Raw genomic sequence first — 17,607 nt, forward strand, 5'->3', positions numbered from 1 at the left:
TCTTGGTAACACACTCGTTTACTCAGCGCGTGGGTTCTATAACGCCAACTGACAACCAAAACCCCAAAAAAGTCCCCTGCTAGTTATCTCGATTAAGCTACAAAACCAACTTTTATCTCAATTAGATCCCTATTAAACCTTATTTAATATAAAAGCAGCCATATCGGATAGATCCTTAATATTTTGGGGTCCAATGGATACAAAAACATATATTAAGGACTTAATCGAGATAATTTTAATGGTTGGAGGACTTTCTTGAGGTTTTCCCTAAGATTAGAATATCCAATTTCCAATTAGGCGGCTTTAACAGTGGACTAAAATGAACAGGTTGCGTGCCGGCTTGCCAGCATGGTTCCATGGTCCCAGCACCCTTCACCGCGTTTAAAAACTTTTCATGAGTACGTGGGCCTCACTTTTCCCTCAGCTTTTGGTGGTGTTGTGGACACGTAAATGCACATGGTAGGCACGTGGACAGATTTTTTCACGTCCAGCATATGTTCTCTTGATTGGAATGCATGATCGCTGCGGGAATATTCATTTCGCATGACAAAATATGGATTCAAAAATACAGTTATGCTGTCCTGTCCATAATCCGTAAATTAATATCTTAGGGCTGTTTGTTTGATTTTTTAATTTTTCTTGAAATAAATGCCCTTAATGTTTTATATAATTACATCCGCACTATTGTATTTTATTTGTGGAAAAAAGCATGATATTTATTATTTTTCACGTTTGAGACCCAGATAAGCGGGTTTAAATCAATAACATAACAAGACTTGATCCAGCCGGGGGTTGGATCGGGCAACAACAATAAGCCCAAAAGGGTTATATCGGTCTTTTCTCATATGCAATAACATTAACGATAAGTGGATTGTTTGTCATGCTAGGCTTTAAGCTGGGTAAAATGACGATGAGAGTGTATTTGTTTACAGAGAAGGAAGTCTAGATCAAACAACATATATAGAATAGTTCCATCTTCGTCATGCTTGGATTCTACGAGTCAAATCCAATTTGTTGTCATGGTGGTATTATTCCACAAATTCAACACGTATATTTGACCTTGACTTGGTTTGCTAAATTTTGAAGTTGCCCTAATTAATGGTCATTTGAAATAGTTGGGCCATAAACTTATCATTTGGGCCTAGTGGTTTGAAAAATCGGACAGAATTTTAAAATTTAATTTGAACTTTTTGAATATTAAGTTTATTTATCTGACTCGAATGAGTGAATTTTTTTAACTGGTGAATAATAAATAGAATATGAATATTATTAAACTCAATTTGAAACCAGCCCAGTTCACTTGAAATATATATTTATGCTGTATAAATATATTTACAGAGTATTTAAATATAATAGGATATATATACATAACTTACATGATTCTAAATTGATTAACCATTTAAAGGTCACCCTCAATAATGTTCCTTTGAAATAGTTGGGCCATAGGCTCATCACTCGGGTCCAATAGTTTGAAAAACCGCACAATAGCCTTAAGATAGTTCAAAGGCATCTAATTTCATCGAACATATTTTTTTCAAACATCTTAAATATATCAGCTAAATAGGTTTACAAGTCCATTTCACTTAATCTTCATATTAACCAATATTATTTTTAAGGTTTTAGACTTCTTAATTAAATGCCTCTATTTCATTCACCACGTCTTTTTTGAGCTTAACTTCTTTCTCTGTTTTATCCCTTTTATTTTATTTGTTTTCATCCATGTGTTCAACTTCATATTCCAAGGCCACGAAGCTTAGCTTTCCGGGCTTGGTTAAGAATAATTATGGTAATGTGTTTCTTATAACATTTCATCATGAGATTCTTAAGATCCAATAAGGTGAGTTCATGTTGTCTATTTTCATTGGTCATTTTTCCTCCAGAGAAAAAAGATAAATGATGAGAAACTTGGTTTAAGAAAAAAGATATATAAACAAAAACATTTTTCGTATAAAAATTCTTGACAAATTGATTTCATTCTATCCCTTAAGAACCATACATGCACCTTTTGATGTACATGATTTATCAAAAATCACGTGAAAAAAGAAGAATCAATATATAGATTTTATTTAACAAATAACAAAGGGATTTTTCCTTCATTTTTCAAGAAAGATGATATTTTTATTATCATTAAACTTTTCAAACTAACTTTTCATAAGCGTATTCTTTTATCGGGATGTAATTCAAATCACAATAATATTCTCTTGTTTTTAAGTGGGTTTCTTTAAAAAGTTTTAGGTTTGTGCTCTACTCCGGCTAAAGATTTGCTGGCATTTTGTATAAAAACTCCTTTTTCAAAAAAAATACCTTCCTTCCAAACCGAGCTCAGGGCCACCCCACCGGACTCTTTCTCCCGAGCCTGTTCATGTTCCTTATGGACCTCTATGGTATGGTATGGCTAAGCTCCGTTCATAGCCGCATTGATGATTTGTTCTTAGTAGGTCGTCTATTTTTTCTTACCTCGGGATAGGAGTTCCTAGCCCCATTTAGTAGAGATCGCCGGATCTTTTTTCTTCTAAAAGAAGTTCAATTTCCAAAGGTTTGCAGATAAACCTTCCTAGGAAAAGTTTTTTTTCTCTCTCTCTCAGAAGAACCTTCTCGTATTCTTGAAAGATGTCGATTAAAATATATATTTTTTATTAGGAGGTGAGTTCACCTTTGAAATATTTGCCCGCGAAAATCTGTCCTTTTATGGATTTTTTAGGTTTATTTTTAAGATTTTTAAATTTAAAAAACATGGGCTTGTACTTGAGTTTGATGCATGTGTATACTTGTCATGAGATATAGTAACATATACTAAAATGAATCAATGTTGTACTGTTCACAAAAACACTGATTCTTTAATTTTTTTTTAAATTATCTTATTTTTTTAGTTGTTTTTCTATGCATTTCGAGATTTTTTTTCTTTGTTTTTTTAACAAAAGTTTTTTATTTAATTTAATTTATTAATGTTTAATTTTTTTATTTAGTTATCAAACTTTAATGAAACGTTTTCTAAGTTTAGCGGGTTAACTTGGTTTGACAAGTTAACTCGGATTTTTTTTTTTTGCTTTTTAATTACTTTTTTTTTTAGTTTAGTTTGTTAATATTAAATTTCTTTTTATTTAGTTATCATACTTTCATGATACATATCTCGAGTTTCACGGGTTAACATGATTTCACGAGTGAACCCAATTAATTTTAGGTTGACCCGTCAATTTTTTTTGTTTTTTTATTTTCATATTTTTTTTGTTTAATTTAGTTTGTTAATATTAATTTTTTTATTTAGTTATCAGACTTTCATGACACAGATCCTAAGTTTAACAGGTTAACATGGTTTGACGAGTTAACCTATATTTTTTTTTATTTTTTTCTTTTTAATTTTTTTTTTTTCGTTTAGTTCAGTTTGTTAACGTTTATTTTTTTATTTAGTTATCAGACATTCATGACACAGATCCCGGGTTTAACGGGTTAACCTGGTTTGATGAGTTAACCTGTAATTTTTTTTGCTTTTTTTTCTTTTTAATTATTTTTTTTGTTTAGTTTAGTTTGTTAATGTTAAATTTCTTTCTATTTAGTTTTTCTTACTTCTTAGAGGTTTTTTTTTCTTTTTAATTAATATAGTTTATCAATATTAATTTTTTTCTATTTAGTTATCAAACTTTCATGACATGGATTCCGAGTTAACCTGGTTTGATGAATTAGCCCGGTTAATTTTGGGTTAACCCATTAATTTTTTTTTTCTATTTAGTTATCAAACTTTTATGACGCGAATCTAAGATTTGACAGGTTAACTTGGTTTGAAGGGTTAACCCAGTTAATTCATATATTTTTTTCCTTTTCTTCATTAGTTTTTTTTCTTCCTGTTGGTTTTTTTTCTTTGTTTTTTTAATTAATCTATTTAATTATCACACTTTTATGACACGACCTTACAGCCAGACCCACGTCCAATGCTATTGAGTCTAGTATTGCAGCCAAACCCACTTAAATTTGAGTGATGCAAGTTTAGAGTTATTATTAATATTATAGATATTACTCTTGGGTTAGGTGTTGCAACTAAACCTAAAACTTTTAAATATAATCTTATAAAAATACCTAACACTTTTAATTTTAATTTTTAAAAAATATAAAATATAATTGAAACTGCTGCCGGTGCATGTTAGAATTAAAGGACTGCGAGATAGGTTCACAGGGAACATGAACAGGCCTTGATGAAAACCATAGAGAAATAAAAACTTCAAAGTTAATATAAATAAATAACTTGTAAATAAAAGGAGCAAGACAATAATTTAAAGAAATTATGGATAGAGAATCAAGTACAATAATTTATCATATTTCAATCATATCTTGGTTTATATTGATCTTAAGCTCCATTTGATATTTAGAATCCACTAACAATCAAAATTCACGATTTCTCTCTCTCTTTTTCTCAGATTCAAGAGAAACCCAATACTTTTATCTTATTATTTATAATGAAATGATACTAAACACTCTTAAAAATGTAGATAATATAAGTCAAGCTCACGCATTCACAGTATATTTTTTTGAACTATGATGTTTATTGTATAAAAACTAAAATCAATTAAAATAAATATCTTTTTTTTAACAATTTAAAATAAGAATAAAAAATGTATCTCTTTAATGAAAAACCCCTTTACTTATATACAATTATAAGAGAAAGTTTTGATTAAAAAAATAATGAATGGGTAGTTTTTATGTCAATGTATTAAAAAAATATAAGAATAATAAATTTATAATATATATATATATAATAATAATTTATAAAAAAACTGAAAAAGATATTTGATATGCATTCAATATTCAAGGTTGATGTAAAATTTTTCTGGAAGCAATTATTAATATTATGATAAAAGATACAAACATTAATTAAAAAATTGGATAATTGAATAATTATTTAAAAACCATTTTAATAAGTTTATTTTTTAAAAAAATCTAATTGTAAAATGCAAGAGATAAAAAAATAAATAAATTAAAGAGCTGGGAATATATAGGGGTTGAGTTTGGGCTTGCATGTCTGAGCCTGAGCCTGAAATTCCAAGCTTGCGCATCTAGGTTGTAGTTTTTTTTTTTAAAAAAAAAACAACACATTATCCATTATTTATTCATTTTTTAAGTGAATGAATAATATATCGTCTATCTGCAACCTTCCTGGTTATTGGGGATGACTCTATTGATTAAGAAATCGAAACTCAAGCTCTCGAACCTTAACAACCTAAATTATCATTCTTCATAAACCTCTAAAATCTTATTTTTAATAACAAAATACATTCTGATCAATCTAAAAATTCTGAATTAAATCAAATAAAAAAACTTATTAAATTCTGATTTATTTTTTTAACATCATTAAATGTAAAAAATCACCTCCATGAACTTATTTTTTAAAAACAAATATACAAAACATCAAAATCAAAGTTATTAGTGGTTAAAATTAGGTCATTCAAGAGCTTTCTCTTTTAAATTCTTATAATGATTTTCTTTCTCATCTCTAAAGATCTAATAACTTAAAACGTAAAAAAATAATATTTGATGTGAAAATAAAATATAAAAAAACAAAAGGAATCAAATATAAAAACTAAAAATGTAGGGACTAGAGTATAGTTTTATGTATCCCTCGAGCAATATTTATGAGAAAAAGGTTTTAAAATTTTATTAATATCAATTTTAATTCTTGTTCTCTTGATTTTATATTTTTACTGTAATTAGAAAATAGGTTATATGAAATTGACCTGTCATTTAGCTCCTGCGCGATCTCCAATCCAAGAACAATGAAAAGTTGAAAACATAACACGTGGGGGAACAAATTGAAAAGAAAAGTTTGATGAATAAATTGAAACAGATCGAAAATGACTTGTCATTTAAATCTAGTATGATCTCTGACACACTGGACACAAAAAAAAAAAAATTCGAGTGTAGTGAAAAAAAAACTTGCGAGGACTAAATTGAAAGCAAAAACTTTAGATGATCAAATTGGAACATATAAAAAATGTGAGGGGCCTGGGATGGAAATCTGCCTAGCGAGCATCGCTATTATCATGCAATCCAAAGAGAATAAAAAATCCAAGAATAACAAAAACACACTAAGGAGTCAGATGACCAAATAACAAATTTGAAGGACTAAAGGATAAAATCCGCCTAGTAAACAATGCCGTGAATAATGAAACGTGGAAGTATGAAATATGAATAGAGAGAGCACAGTAAACAACCAATCCTTTTTTAGTTTATTTGTTAATGTTAATGTTAATAATTAATTAATTTTAATGTTAATGTTAATGTAGGATTTTTACAACTTAATTAGGAGTGGATTAGGTAATTGATGGATTTTAAATACTAACTTGTTGCAATGAGGTGGGCAAAAAAAATAAAATGTTGACACGCAAGGTGTCGTCTCGTTCAAAATATAGGAGTTGGTGAAACCGCTGACTAAGCGCCCTCATTTCATGACCGTAATCACTTCCTCCCTTTTCAATTCACACCCTCTTGAATCCTGCTTGCATTCTTATTAGCTAATCATTTAGGCTGACTATCATCTCTTGTTTCTTCTACGACTTCTTCTTCTTCTTCTTCTTCTTTCAATGGAGAAAGAGCAATATCCAGTTCCTCCATCAGAGATCCAAACCAGGGTGAATTCAAGAAGAGGAGGAAACAACTCTGTTATACACCCAGTAGAGATAGAAACACCTAATCATCAGGTGTATCTGGCAATGGCATCATCATCATCTCCAAGTCCAGTGGTGTATGGAAAAGCTAGGCCTTCCAAGAAATGGTGGCCTTGGTTAATACCTGCTTTTGTGATTGCCAATGTTGTTATGTTTATTATCACTATGTATGTCAACAACTGTCCCAAGAACTATGTCTCTTGTATTGCTCGGTTCTTGGGTAGGTTCTCTTTTCAGCCCTTCAAAGAGAACCCTCTTCTTGGTCCTTCATCCATTGCGTAAGTTCCTTTTTTTTTTTTGGCGTGTGTGATAGTACTGCTTGCAGTCTATACGACTCATGGACTGGTAAGTTTAAAAATCGTTGAGATATAATAAAGTACTGGTTCTGATTGTACTTAATAAATATCGTTTCAGGCTACAGAAGATGGGGGCTCTAGATGTACAGAAAGTGGTTGATGGACATCAGGGGTGGCGGCTTATCACCTGCAATTGGTTACATGGAGGGGTTTTTCATTTGTTAGCGAATATGCTATCTCTTCTGGTTATTGGCATTCGGCTCGAGCAGGAATTTGGGTTTGGTGTGTTCTTCTAACTTGATTTTTCATCATCATCATCATTATTATTAACATTTGCTTTACTACTGCATTACTGTGCATAAATAGCATATATAGCAAATTACAAATCTGAAAAATTACTGATTATCAAGTTTCAGCACCTGCTAAATTCTTTCAATATGATGTCGTGGACATTAAAAAAGATTGTAGTAGAATTAATTTTAAATCACCGTAAACTCTCTCAAGGAAACGATGTTGCTTCTATGAGTAAAATGATTAAGAGTTAAAAACTTTCTGTAGTAATATTTGTGCTTGACAATTCCAAAGAGGGAAATTTGTCTTCTTGGTGAGGATTATTAAAAACTTAAAATTTCAAATTATCTGAGTGAATAATTATTTTGAACAAGCACAGGATATTGGAAAATATGTTGAGTTTACAGCAATAAAAGACTATGGTTACTTTGGGAAGCATCATGATGCACATAGCTAGGCACATGCACTGTTCTCTTGACAATTTTGCTTTTCTTCTTCTTGATTAAAAAATGGATGTAGTATACTAAAAAGAATAGAACCATGAAGGGTAGAGGGAGAAGTGAAAGGAGAGGGAACTATTAGCATATTTTGTTACATACTAAGTATTTTAATGCTAAAGCAGTAATTTGAAGAAAAGTGATTTTTGTTATTCTGTTCAATGCATAAGGCCTAATACTCGTGAAATGTTCAAATTGCTTTGTTGTTCATACCAGTATCATCTTTTTGAAATGATCGTTTGGTCTGAAGGTGTCTGATTCCCAAATTAGTTTCAAGATGTTTTTCATTTTGGACTTTAAGCTGGCAAATATTCTGTTTTCTGCATTATTGAGAGGTAACACTTGCAGCCCTGTACATGATGGCGTGCATTACCACTAAGTTTTAACTCCCTTTTTTAAGTTGTTTCTCCTTAATAACATTTTTATTTGTCTGCATAGGAGTGTCCATATCGGAAACCATGCCTTTTTTCTTCCCCCTCCATTAGTCTATTTTTCTTGTCGATATTGTTCTTCAATTGGGAAATATGTAAGTGGAAACTTTGATCTATAGTTATAAGTCTGATGTAGTCTAGATTAACTGCCATGGACGTTGGCAATGTGTATATGATACTTTTTGAGTGTATCACGATGTTTTCTGCTAGTTGAGAACCCTCAATATATGAAAAACAAGCTGTTCACAACAAACTTTTTTTCCATTATTATAGGTTAATATTGTTGGCTCATTTCTGTTTAATTGGTGGTTTACAGTAAAGGTTGGTTTGCTATATCTCATCTCTGGATTTGGTGGGAGTTTGCTATCGGCTCTTTTTATCCAATCGAATATCTCTGTTGGTGCTTCTGGTGCACTTTTTGGTTTACTTGGGGGCATGCTCTCTGAACTCATCACAAATTGGACTATATATGCTAATAAGGTACCTTTTACACCACCTTTAGTTGAAGCATGATTTGTAAAATGGTAGCAGAATTCTACTAATTTATATTGTTGAGCTCATTATCTTACAATTCTCGGCACAAGCTCAGGTGGCAGCTTTCATTACTCTCGTGGTGATCATCGCTGTCAATCTAGCATTGGGAATTCTACCACATGTTGACAACTTCGCCCATATTGGAGGATTTCTTTCTGGTTTTCTCCTCGGGTTTGTGTTCCTGATCCGCCCACAGTTTGGATGGTTTAGTCAAAGACATGCTCCTCTTGGGTATATTCCAGCCTCAGTAAAATCTAAGTTCAAGACCTATCAGTGTGCATTGTGGATCATATCTCTAATCCTTTTAATTGCTGGGTAAGCATTTCAAAGTCTGTTGTCTGTTTATAAGCAATTTCGGTTCCTTTGATTAAATTATTCTTAAACAAAATCAAAAAGGAAAAAGTATTTCTGACCTCGACACCCCAAAACTATAGGAGACGTCAAGTAATTTGTTTGGCAACTTAGTATGCGCATGAGATTGATATACCATGGTCTACATTACAACATCCTTTGTTGCTATCTCTTCCCCATCCAGCTATCCCCTTTATCCTGATTCTCAGTATTCATTAGTAATGCATACAGTTACATATAGCATGCTTTACCTTACGCTAATCTAACTGTAATTTGCAGGCTTACCATTGGCATGGTTCTGCTTCTCCGGGGAGTTGATGCAAATGAACACTGTTCATGGTGTCATTATTTGTCTTGCGTCCCTACTGGAAAATGGAGTTGCAAAACCGAGCCTGCATACTGTTTGGTAACAAAACTAATCCCCCCTTCCCAACACACACCCGCTCTCCTGCATGTTATATGTATATATATATACACCTCAGAAAGTTTTGTCCATTTAAAGGTGGACCATTTCCTTTCACAAATCTGGATAACTTTGTCAAATGGATTCAATGGCCTAATTTATTTGTTTATTTACCGAATGCTGGATGGGTTTTAAAAATCTGGATGGAAACATAGATGTTAAGTTTTTTGCCAATGCATCCTTTTAGATCAGGTGGTAATGATTATGCAAGTTGCGGACATGTTGACAATGCTTTGTTAAAAAGCAAGAGTCACAATGAGCAGACAGAGTGTAGGGTCTAAATGCATGTGCGCCATGCATAGGATTAGCCATTGAAAATAGTTTGTGATTTGCATTTTAATTTTTGTTTTGTGAAATATACCATAAGCTTAAGCCTGATGCTGCAAATATCTCAATATTGCAGTCCACCCAAATAGGCAACCAGCTGAACTTAACGTGCTCAAGCAATGGAAAATCCAGCGTGTACTTATTGCCTGGCGCAACGAGTTCTCAGATTCAGGGGTTATGCACTGGGCTCTGCCGTTGAATTATACAAGTTGTGTGGATGGAAGTGGACGCAAGCCAGATACATGTACAAATCATACAATTGGTCCCAGCTTTTCGAAAGCAATTCCGTTCATATTTTTAGACAGTTACTATCCCCTCCTCGTCCCATGTTCCCAACACTCTTTTGTATTGAATCATTGTGTAAATTTTCCTGTTACCTTTGTAACTAGCAGGTGATGTTTTTTAAGACTATAACCAGCTACAGGGCTATTATTTCGTGAGAATATTATAATAATTTTATTTTATAGTGAATATTTTACGCGGGTTTGGTGGCCAGGCAGGAGCGCGTACAGTTTCAGGAAATCATGTGTCCGATCATAAAGGGGTGCAGCTTGTATTTGATTGTTGAAAGTTATCAGGCCCAGGCCCAACAAGAGGTTTTGAACGCAGCGTTTCAGCAACTCTGAAAGAGTAGACAGTTGGCTCAGCTTATCTAAAGAAAAAGAAAAAATAGAAAAAATCCGTAACCGAGAAGAGAGGCTTCTTCTTCTTCTCCTTCTCTTACAAAAAATGATTTCGGTTCGAGCCGTTAACTCTTGCTCTATATTTCGCTCATCACCTCCCGTTTCTTCCTTCCGCTGCCGTCTCAATAGCCATTTGAGGACCACCACCTCCTCCTCGCACCATGACCGCTACTCCAAATCAGGCTTTGGCTTCCCTATGTTCCGGTTCGACCTTCCAAGTCTTTGTCATGGCGATATACGAAGGTACTCCCTTCAAAGTTTCGTTGATACGGTGTTGGAAGAGCTGGCTTCTTATCGCAAACGCAAACGCCAAGGCATTTGCTCTGCTATCAAGTTCCGTCTCATCTTGACCTTCCTAATCTATTATTAAGAAGAAATATCTGCAATTATTATTATGTGATTTTGATGTGTGTAATTGAAAAGGAAAATGATAATGACTGGGCAGATTAACGACGGGTGGAGAGGCTTTAGATGATAAACTGGTGAACCAAGCGGTGGAGAAAGGATTATTAGTGGAGTTCAAGAAGGATTCAGAGAGAGTATTGCTGGCAGTGGTGCAGAGACGTGATGGAAAGAAGAATTGGATGGTGTACGATCAGGTTCAAGTAGAAACACAACTAAGGTTTTGTTTTTGTTAGGCGCTTGAGATTAAATGACTGATTATTGTGCTTTCTCTGTGTAGTTTAGAATGGTGTTACTTCCTCGATTAAACCCCAACAAATTACTTATATTGTTCCCGGTGTTGATAATTTTGACCAAACCCAAATCTCAAGCTTTATTCAGAAAGCTCAGCAAAACTTGGTTAGTTCATGTCGTTATGGGCCGCTGTTTTAAATAAGTGTGTGTGTACATAAACCTAGCATGTTTTAATATGGTGCAGGACTCCTCGTTGCTTGAGTTTGCTTGGATTGAGCTTCTTGAAAAGAATAAGTCAGTTACACCAGAAGAATTAGCCGAGGTACTCTACCTTAGAATTTCCAATTTTTGTTACAGCTTCATGTCTCACTTCTGCACTAATGATGTTCCTGCCCTAATTTGCAGATGATTTTTGGCAGCGTGGAGCCTCTTGAAAGTTATTGTGCCCATCTTTTGCTATCAAAGGATGATCTATATTTCACTGTGCTGGAGACAAAAGGTTCTCGCTCTATTTATGGGCCTCGACCTACTATGCAGGTGGATGCTTCTTATTTTTATATTTCATTAAATTTATTCCATGGAGGCATAAAATTCTTGCTAGCCTTGATTTATGGATTTTGTATGTTATGTTTCATTTGATGTTACTGTGGTTTGAGAAAAGCCAGCAGCTATGAATGATTTAAAACTGCTAACATCTGAGCAGTTGCATTATCTGGTTTTTGCTGTGGTAGCGGATAATTTATAATGAATCCTGGTAAAACTATATCTTGTTTCCATTGCTTCCATAGTAGGAAATCCATAGCAACTATAACATAAGAAATCAGGGAGCTATATCTTATTACCTTTTTCTTTAGTGTATATATAATTACTTTGATCATATATTACTAAGGCACTTGTCCCAACAGGATTGTGATGATTTACTCCTGGTCTGAAGCTTTTTCTATTTTGCCCACCTCAAAACGATTTTAAACTTGCAGAGGCATTTGTCTGGAATTGGACTAGGTTTCTTACTATACTGGCTTGATATGCCTTTAAGGATGAGATCAGGCTTTTCTATGATTGTCTTGTTCAACTGAAACCTGGTTAATTTTCGTCTTCTTCTTTGTTAACTCCTGCTTCTTGCTGGTGGTCTTAATATTGGTAGTAAATAAGTTGTTTAAACTTTAAAGTGGATCTATTACTAATGTATGTTTTTTAGCAGATCACCTTTTGCAAATTCAATGTTTTTAGTTTTCTTCTATTTTATGGTAACCGAAATTCCATTTATTTGAAAAGCTAGGTAGAAGAACTTATGCGTAGGAAGCTTGCAAAGGAAGCTGCTGAGAAAGAACTTCAGGAGTTTGTGCAACTACTAAAATCTGCCAAGGCAATGCCTTCAAATGCAAAACCCCCGAAAACTTCATGGGTGGTTGAAGAGAAAATCCGATGCAAAATTGAGTCTCTTGAAGCATATGCAATTGATGCATGCAAAAGCAATGACCAAAAGAGAATTGCAGGGATGGTAATCTTTCTTAACTTCACCAAGTTTGCTAGGCTGAACCAGATGAAACCTCCTACAAAATACTTCAGGAAGCATTAGTTTCATGAAAAGAATAAAAGAAGACATGATATCTTTTCATTGCTGCTTGTTTTTTTTCTTAAGTATTCAACATCTGCTATTCTGCATATGATTTTCTTTTCCCTTTTATTTGGTGGGTCAGATCCTCACAGCAATGGGAATGGGGAAAACAGCATCCTCTGCATTAAACCTCCTCATAGATATTGGATACTTTCCTGTCCATGTCAATCTTGATATGTTGAAGCTCAACATTCATACTGATCATCCAGATGAGATCATATCAGCTGCTGAAGATCTTCTATCAGAGCCGGTTGACCCAGACAAGGCAGGCTTGCTTCCCTTTTAGTTTTAATGTTGCGTATGCCAAGTTTCGAACAAGGGATACAAGCATTTTCCTGGCTAATTTCAAGAAAACAATATATGAATTGTTCTCTTATACTATTTTTTTTTTGTCTGATACTCTTCTTGCTCATTTTGTGTTCTTTGTGTTTAGATTAACAGAAAAGATCTCACTCACTTGAAAGTCTATGCCATTGATGTTGACGAGGCTGATGAGGTAACTTCCACTGCATGTTTATGGATTGCATCTTTTGTGAGACTTCTAAATTGCCCTTGATCTTTTCCTACTGTATGGATATTTAATCTTGAATCGTGTTGGTTTTCCTATAGCTTGATGACGCATTGAGTGCAACGAGGTTACAGGATGGGCGAATTAAAGTTTGGATACATGTTGCAGATCCAGCACGGTATGTACAGCCAGGGAGTAAAGTAGACAGGTATTGCTTGGGATTTTGTTCCATAGATGAAGAACTACCTTTTGTTTATATGAGTCATGTTCAAAATGTTGAGGCATTTCCTAATGTATAGAGAGGCAATGAGAAGAGGGACTTCTGTTTTCTTGCCCACCGCTACTTATCCCATGTTTCCAGAGAAACTTGCGATGGAAGGAATGAGTTTGAAACAGGGAGAGGTTTGCAATGCTGTTACTGTATCTGTTATTCTGCATTCTGATGGCTGGTAAGTGGTAAAATAGATTTCTTGGATATGCTTTCTGTGAGATTTAATTTGCAATGCTCTAGTTTGTACTAGTAGAAATGGAACTTCAGGAATGCTGTGCAGATTAGGATCTCATAAACAATATAGGTACTTTAGATGTCTTGAGACTTATCTCTTATGCTAGCTTTGAAATGGCTTTTGATTTTACTCAACTAAGGTTTTACCAACAAATTTACAATTGAGAACTTTAAATAAGTGTGTTGTAGGAAGCCATCAGAGACTTTATCCTGTGCTTTGTTGGCTATTTGGAAGTCACTGTAGTGTAAACCCACATCTATCGAAGTTCTCTAGATTATTGACCTGGTCTCTGGGCCTGTAAAAAATTGGTAATAATTGCTTGCCAATTTCATTCCATATTTTGAACTTTGGTGTTGACAAGAGAATATTCTCTTAGGTACCACTGTCTGTGATTCATCAACATATTGATCAACAGTACTTCTATTTTAGAATGGTTGTAAAAATGCTTGTGAACTGAAGTTTGAAGACTTGTAAAAGATGTTATTTTATTAATAAAGACCATTTTATGCCCTATGCTGGATAGCATTGCAGAATACTCTGTGGATAACTCAATCATTAAACCAACCTATATGCTGACATACGAGAGTGCATCTGAGCTGCTTCATATGAACCTGGATGAGGAAGCTGAATTAAAACTTCTTTCTGAGGCTGCATCTCTTCGGTTACAGTGGCGTTGTGAACAGGTTGGTTTGAATATACAATCAAATTATGTTCTAAATATGTACAAAACTGTTAAGATTGGATTTGATCAATTTTTTCCCTCTTCCTTTCAGTACCTTTTATTTTTAGAATCTTTCTTGGATAATTTTCATTTTATCACTGAAAGTTATTCTCACTGATTATGCTAAGAGGACTAGCTGCTTTGCAATATGTATTCATGGCTTTAGGCTTTCCACAAATTGATAGTTGTGAAGATATTAATGATATCTGATGGATACATTGATGATTAGGGATAACAATAAAAACAAATGCATATTTTACATGCGCTTGTTTCTTAGAAACTGGTATACCTATCGTTTTCACTTTTATAGTGTCTCTGCATGGAGGGTTGTGCTGACTCAATAAGGTTGCGAACTCTTTTCTTTTTAAGAATGATAATCTACTCTCAAATCACTGATTATGCTTACAGTTACACAGTAATGTGCTTGAGTTCATGATTAGGTTTTGAAGTCTTGTCACTTTAGTGCAGAAGGGTAAGGTTGTCAAGGCCAATATATTTAAGACTTTCTTGAGATAATCTATGACCTTGTAGCAAGATTCTTGGACTCTTATTTCTGTGACATTTAAGTGCTCATGCATTTTTCAGGGTGCAGTTGACACAGCCACATTAGAAACTCGCATCAAGGTCCCTAATCCAGAAGATCCAGAGCCTTCAATTAACCTCTATGTTGAAAACCAGGCTGACCCTGCAATGCGACTTGTCTCTGAGATGATGTTACTTTGTGGGGAAGTTATAGCCACTTATGGCTCTTGCAACAATATTCCTTTACCCTATAGGGGGCAGCCCCAATCAAATATTGATGTATCTGCATTCGCACATCTTCCTGAAGGACCTGTCAGGAGCACAGCTATTGTTCGAATAATGCGCGGTGCTGAAATCGATTTCAGGAAACCTGTACGCCATGGAGTCTTGGGACTTCCTGGTTATGTTCAGTTTACTTCTCCCATCCGTAGATACTTGGATCTTCTTGCTCATTATCAGGTGAGTTTCTTAAATTGATGTCAATGCGTTAACTTGTTTCAGTTTATTTGAACATCCCTTTTACTTTCTCATATAAGACTACATATATTTTTTAATGATATTTACGTTGTCGCCGGAACATGGGCCGTACAAGCTATATAAACTAATAAACATTTGTGGATGCATGTAGGTCAAAGCAGTTCTTAGAGGTGACTCCCCTCCTCTCTCTGCTGGTCAGCTGGAGGGTATGGCATCACTAATTAACATGCAAACTAGGGTAGTAAGGAGGCTCTGCAGCAGCAGTCTTCAATATTGGATGATAGAATTCTTGAAAAGGCAACCAAAGGAGAAAAAATATCGTGCATTGATTCTCAGGTTCATTAAAGATCGGGTTGCAGCTCTGCTACTAGTTGAGGTAAGGATAGTTTATTACAGTAACAAGTAAAGCCTGTTTCCCAATCCACTTTAACCACTTTCCGTTCTTCTCCCCCAATCCCTCATCCTCCAACCTAAAAAGGAGAAAAAGGAACAGAAAAAAAAGGGAAGATCCAAACACCCTAAACTCTTTGGATTCTCAGGTTGTCTTAATGCCATGGTGGTTGATCATGTTTATTAGTTGAACATTAGTGCATTCCTTAAGTATTCACTCTTTATTCCTCGTCTTTCCATATAATATGAAACCCTGAGCTGTTGCCATTTCCATTCCTTGCACATTGTTGAGCGCTTCTCCCCTGTAATATTTGATAGAAGTAACAAGTTGAACATTTAATGCTGCAGGTGGGGCTTCAAGCAACTGCCTGGGTGTCTCTGGGAACACAGATAGGAGATGAAGTGCAAGTTAGGGTAGAAGAAGCTCATCCACGTGATGATATTATTTCCCTTAAGGAGGTTGTAGTATAAGTGACATGAGGTGGTTGTTTTGAAAGAATTTTTATCACTAGAACCACCAATCCCAAATGATCCCAAGGCATCGTGTTCTTGACTATATCCTCTCTGATGATATTGTTATACGACAGGATGGTCATTTATGCTAAATTGTTCATGCAACCTCTGAAGTCTTCGGAGTGCAGATTTTGGAACAGATCAATTGCACTGTCGATGGAGGATCCATAAAGACATCACCATTGCAGAAGTTACTGTCTGTGCAATAACTTTCAGTAGCCATATATCTGTTCGGTTATGCTCATGGAAGTGTATAATCTGACAAGCAGAAATTGCCTCGAACTTGTTGCGTCTATACGGTTCTGGAGATTTTAAACGACCGGTTTGACATGCATATTGGCGCATTACTTGGGGTCAGCCTGCTCGTATCTTTGTTAAGTTTTCTGAACAGAAAGAAGTTTGTAGTGGTGAGATTTAAATTTCCAGTTACCATTCATGATAGTCTTGGTAAATATCCTTAATGTAGCAAGATTTTGAGCCATTCCCCATATCTACCATTTGTGTTGATCCCGATTGTTTCGTCTCCAAACACGTCTTGTAGTCGGACAAGTTATATGCTGAAAACCTGCATGGTGACTGGTGGTGAAATATTGGATTTGCATGGACAGGGGTAACTGTTAAATTAGATTGAAGTCCATCCCCCTAATAAACATTGGTTTGGCGATTTCCCTATTATTGTAATTTTGGGAAAACTGCAAAAAACTACTCGTGATTATAATTGATAAAAACCGAGAGAATTATTAGGAAAATGAGTTCTCTTTTCTTTTTCTTTTTTCTTGCCAGGTTCACGTTAGAGGCGAGGGGATGCTTTGCAAGTTGAAAATGTGTGATCCTTGCTATGCAGCCCTAGATCACACGTACTAGCCTAAAAACGTTGAGACAAAGACACTCTTATTTAGATTAGAAGGATAGCTGCATTAGAATGAGTGGTTGATTTAGGCAACAGCCGAATTAACATTGACAAAACACTAAAGATGTGGTTAAATCAGGATATTATTTATTGATATGATGTATTGTGTTTTATTTTTCTTTAGTTTTTTTATTTAATTTCATCCTCCAATATTAATTTATTTTGAAAATTTTATATTTCATAATTTTTAAATTTGTTTTTAGGCTACACATAACCTTTATAGATTTAGTTTTTTTTCTTCGATTTCAACCTTTAATATTAGATCTATTTAAAGTAGAGT

The 17,607-nt window shown here is 34.3% G+C and overlaps 2 protein-coding genes across 3 annotated transcripts; both read left to right on the top strand.

Moving 5' to 3' along the window:
- Positions 1–6,383: 6,383 nt before the first annotated feature.
- Positions 6,384–10,314, top strand: LOC133689348 (RHOMBOID-like protein 1). Its single transcript, XM_062109178.1, has 6 exons — positions 6,384–6,931; positions 7,068–7,231; positions 8,485–8,648; positions 8,758–9,017; positions 9,333–9,459; positions 9,920–10,314. The coding sequence occupies exons 1-6, from the start codon at positions 6,570–6,572 to the stop codon at positions 10,040–10,042; spliced, it is 1,200 nt and encodes a 399-aa protein (XP_061965162.1). The 5' UTR covers positions 6,384–6,569; the 3' UTR covers positions 10,043–10,314.
- A 170-nt stretch (positions 10,315–10,484) lies between these two features.
- On the top strand, positions 10,485–16,927 carry LOC133689347 (ribonuclease II, chloroplastic/mitochondrial). 2 transcript variants are annotated; one of them, XM_062109177.1, is made up of 14 exons: positions 10,485–10,769; positions 10,972–11,125; positions 11,214–11,327; positions 11,407–11,484; positions 11,568–11,699; positions 12,442–12,663; positions 12,863–13,045; positions 13,214–13,276; positions 13,390–13,496; positions 13,588–13,737; positions 14,318–14,477; positions 15,101–15,496; positions 15,666–15,890; positions 16,253–16,927. In XM_062109177.1, the coding sequence occupies exons 1-14, from the start codon at positions 10,573–10,575 to the stop codon at positions 16,373–16,375; spliced, it is 2,304 nt and encodes a 767-aa protein (XP_061965161.1). In that variant the 5' UTR covers positions 10,485–10,572; the 3' UTR covers positions 16,376–16,927. The 2 variants fall into 2 exon arrangements, with proteins under 2 accessions (XP_061965161.1, XP_061965159.1); XM_062109175.1 differs by having other exon boundaries at positions 10,486–10,859.
- Positions 16,928–17,607: the final 680 nt, after the last annotated feature.

Source organism: Populus nigra, chromosome 3 (genome assembly GCF_951802175.1).
Source record: "Populus nigra chromosome 3, ddPopNigr1.1, whole genome shotgun sequence".
Lineage (NCBI taxonomy): Eukaryota > Viridiplantae > Streptophyta > Magnoliopsida > Malpighiales > Salicaceae > Populus > Populus nigra.

Excerpts from the sequence above, each read along its gene's own strand:
- LOC133689347 (XM_062109175.1), top strand. The coding sequence starts at position 10,573 with ATGATTTCGGTTCGAGCCGTTAACTCTTGCTCTATATTTCGCTCATCA. Across the intron at positions 11,126-11,213 it reads ATTGGATGGTGTACGATCAG|AATGGTGTTACTTCCTCGAT; the intron begins GTTCAAGTAGAA and ends TGTGTAGTTTAG. Across the intron at positions 13,738-14,317 it reads ATTCTGCATTCTGATGGCTG|CATTGCAGAATACTCTGTGG; the intron begins GTAAGTGGTAAA and ends TATGCTGGATAG.
- LOC133689348 (XM_062109178.1), top strand. The coding sequence starts at position 6,570 with ATGGAGAAAGAGCAATATCCAGTTCCTCCATCAGAGATCCAAACCAGG. Across the intron at positions 6,932-7,067 it reads CTTGGTCCTTCATCCATTGC|GCTACAGAAGATGGGGGCTC; the intron begins GTAAGTTCCTTT and ends ATATCGTTTCAG. Across the intron at positions 7,232-8,484 it reads CGAGCAGGAATTTGGGTTTG|TAAAGGTTGGTTTGCTATAT; the intron begins GTGTGTTCTTCT and ends GGTGGTTTACAG.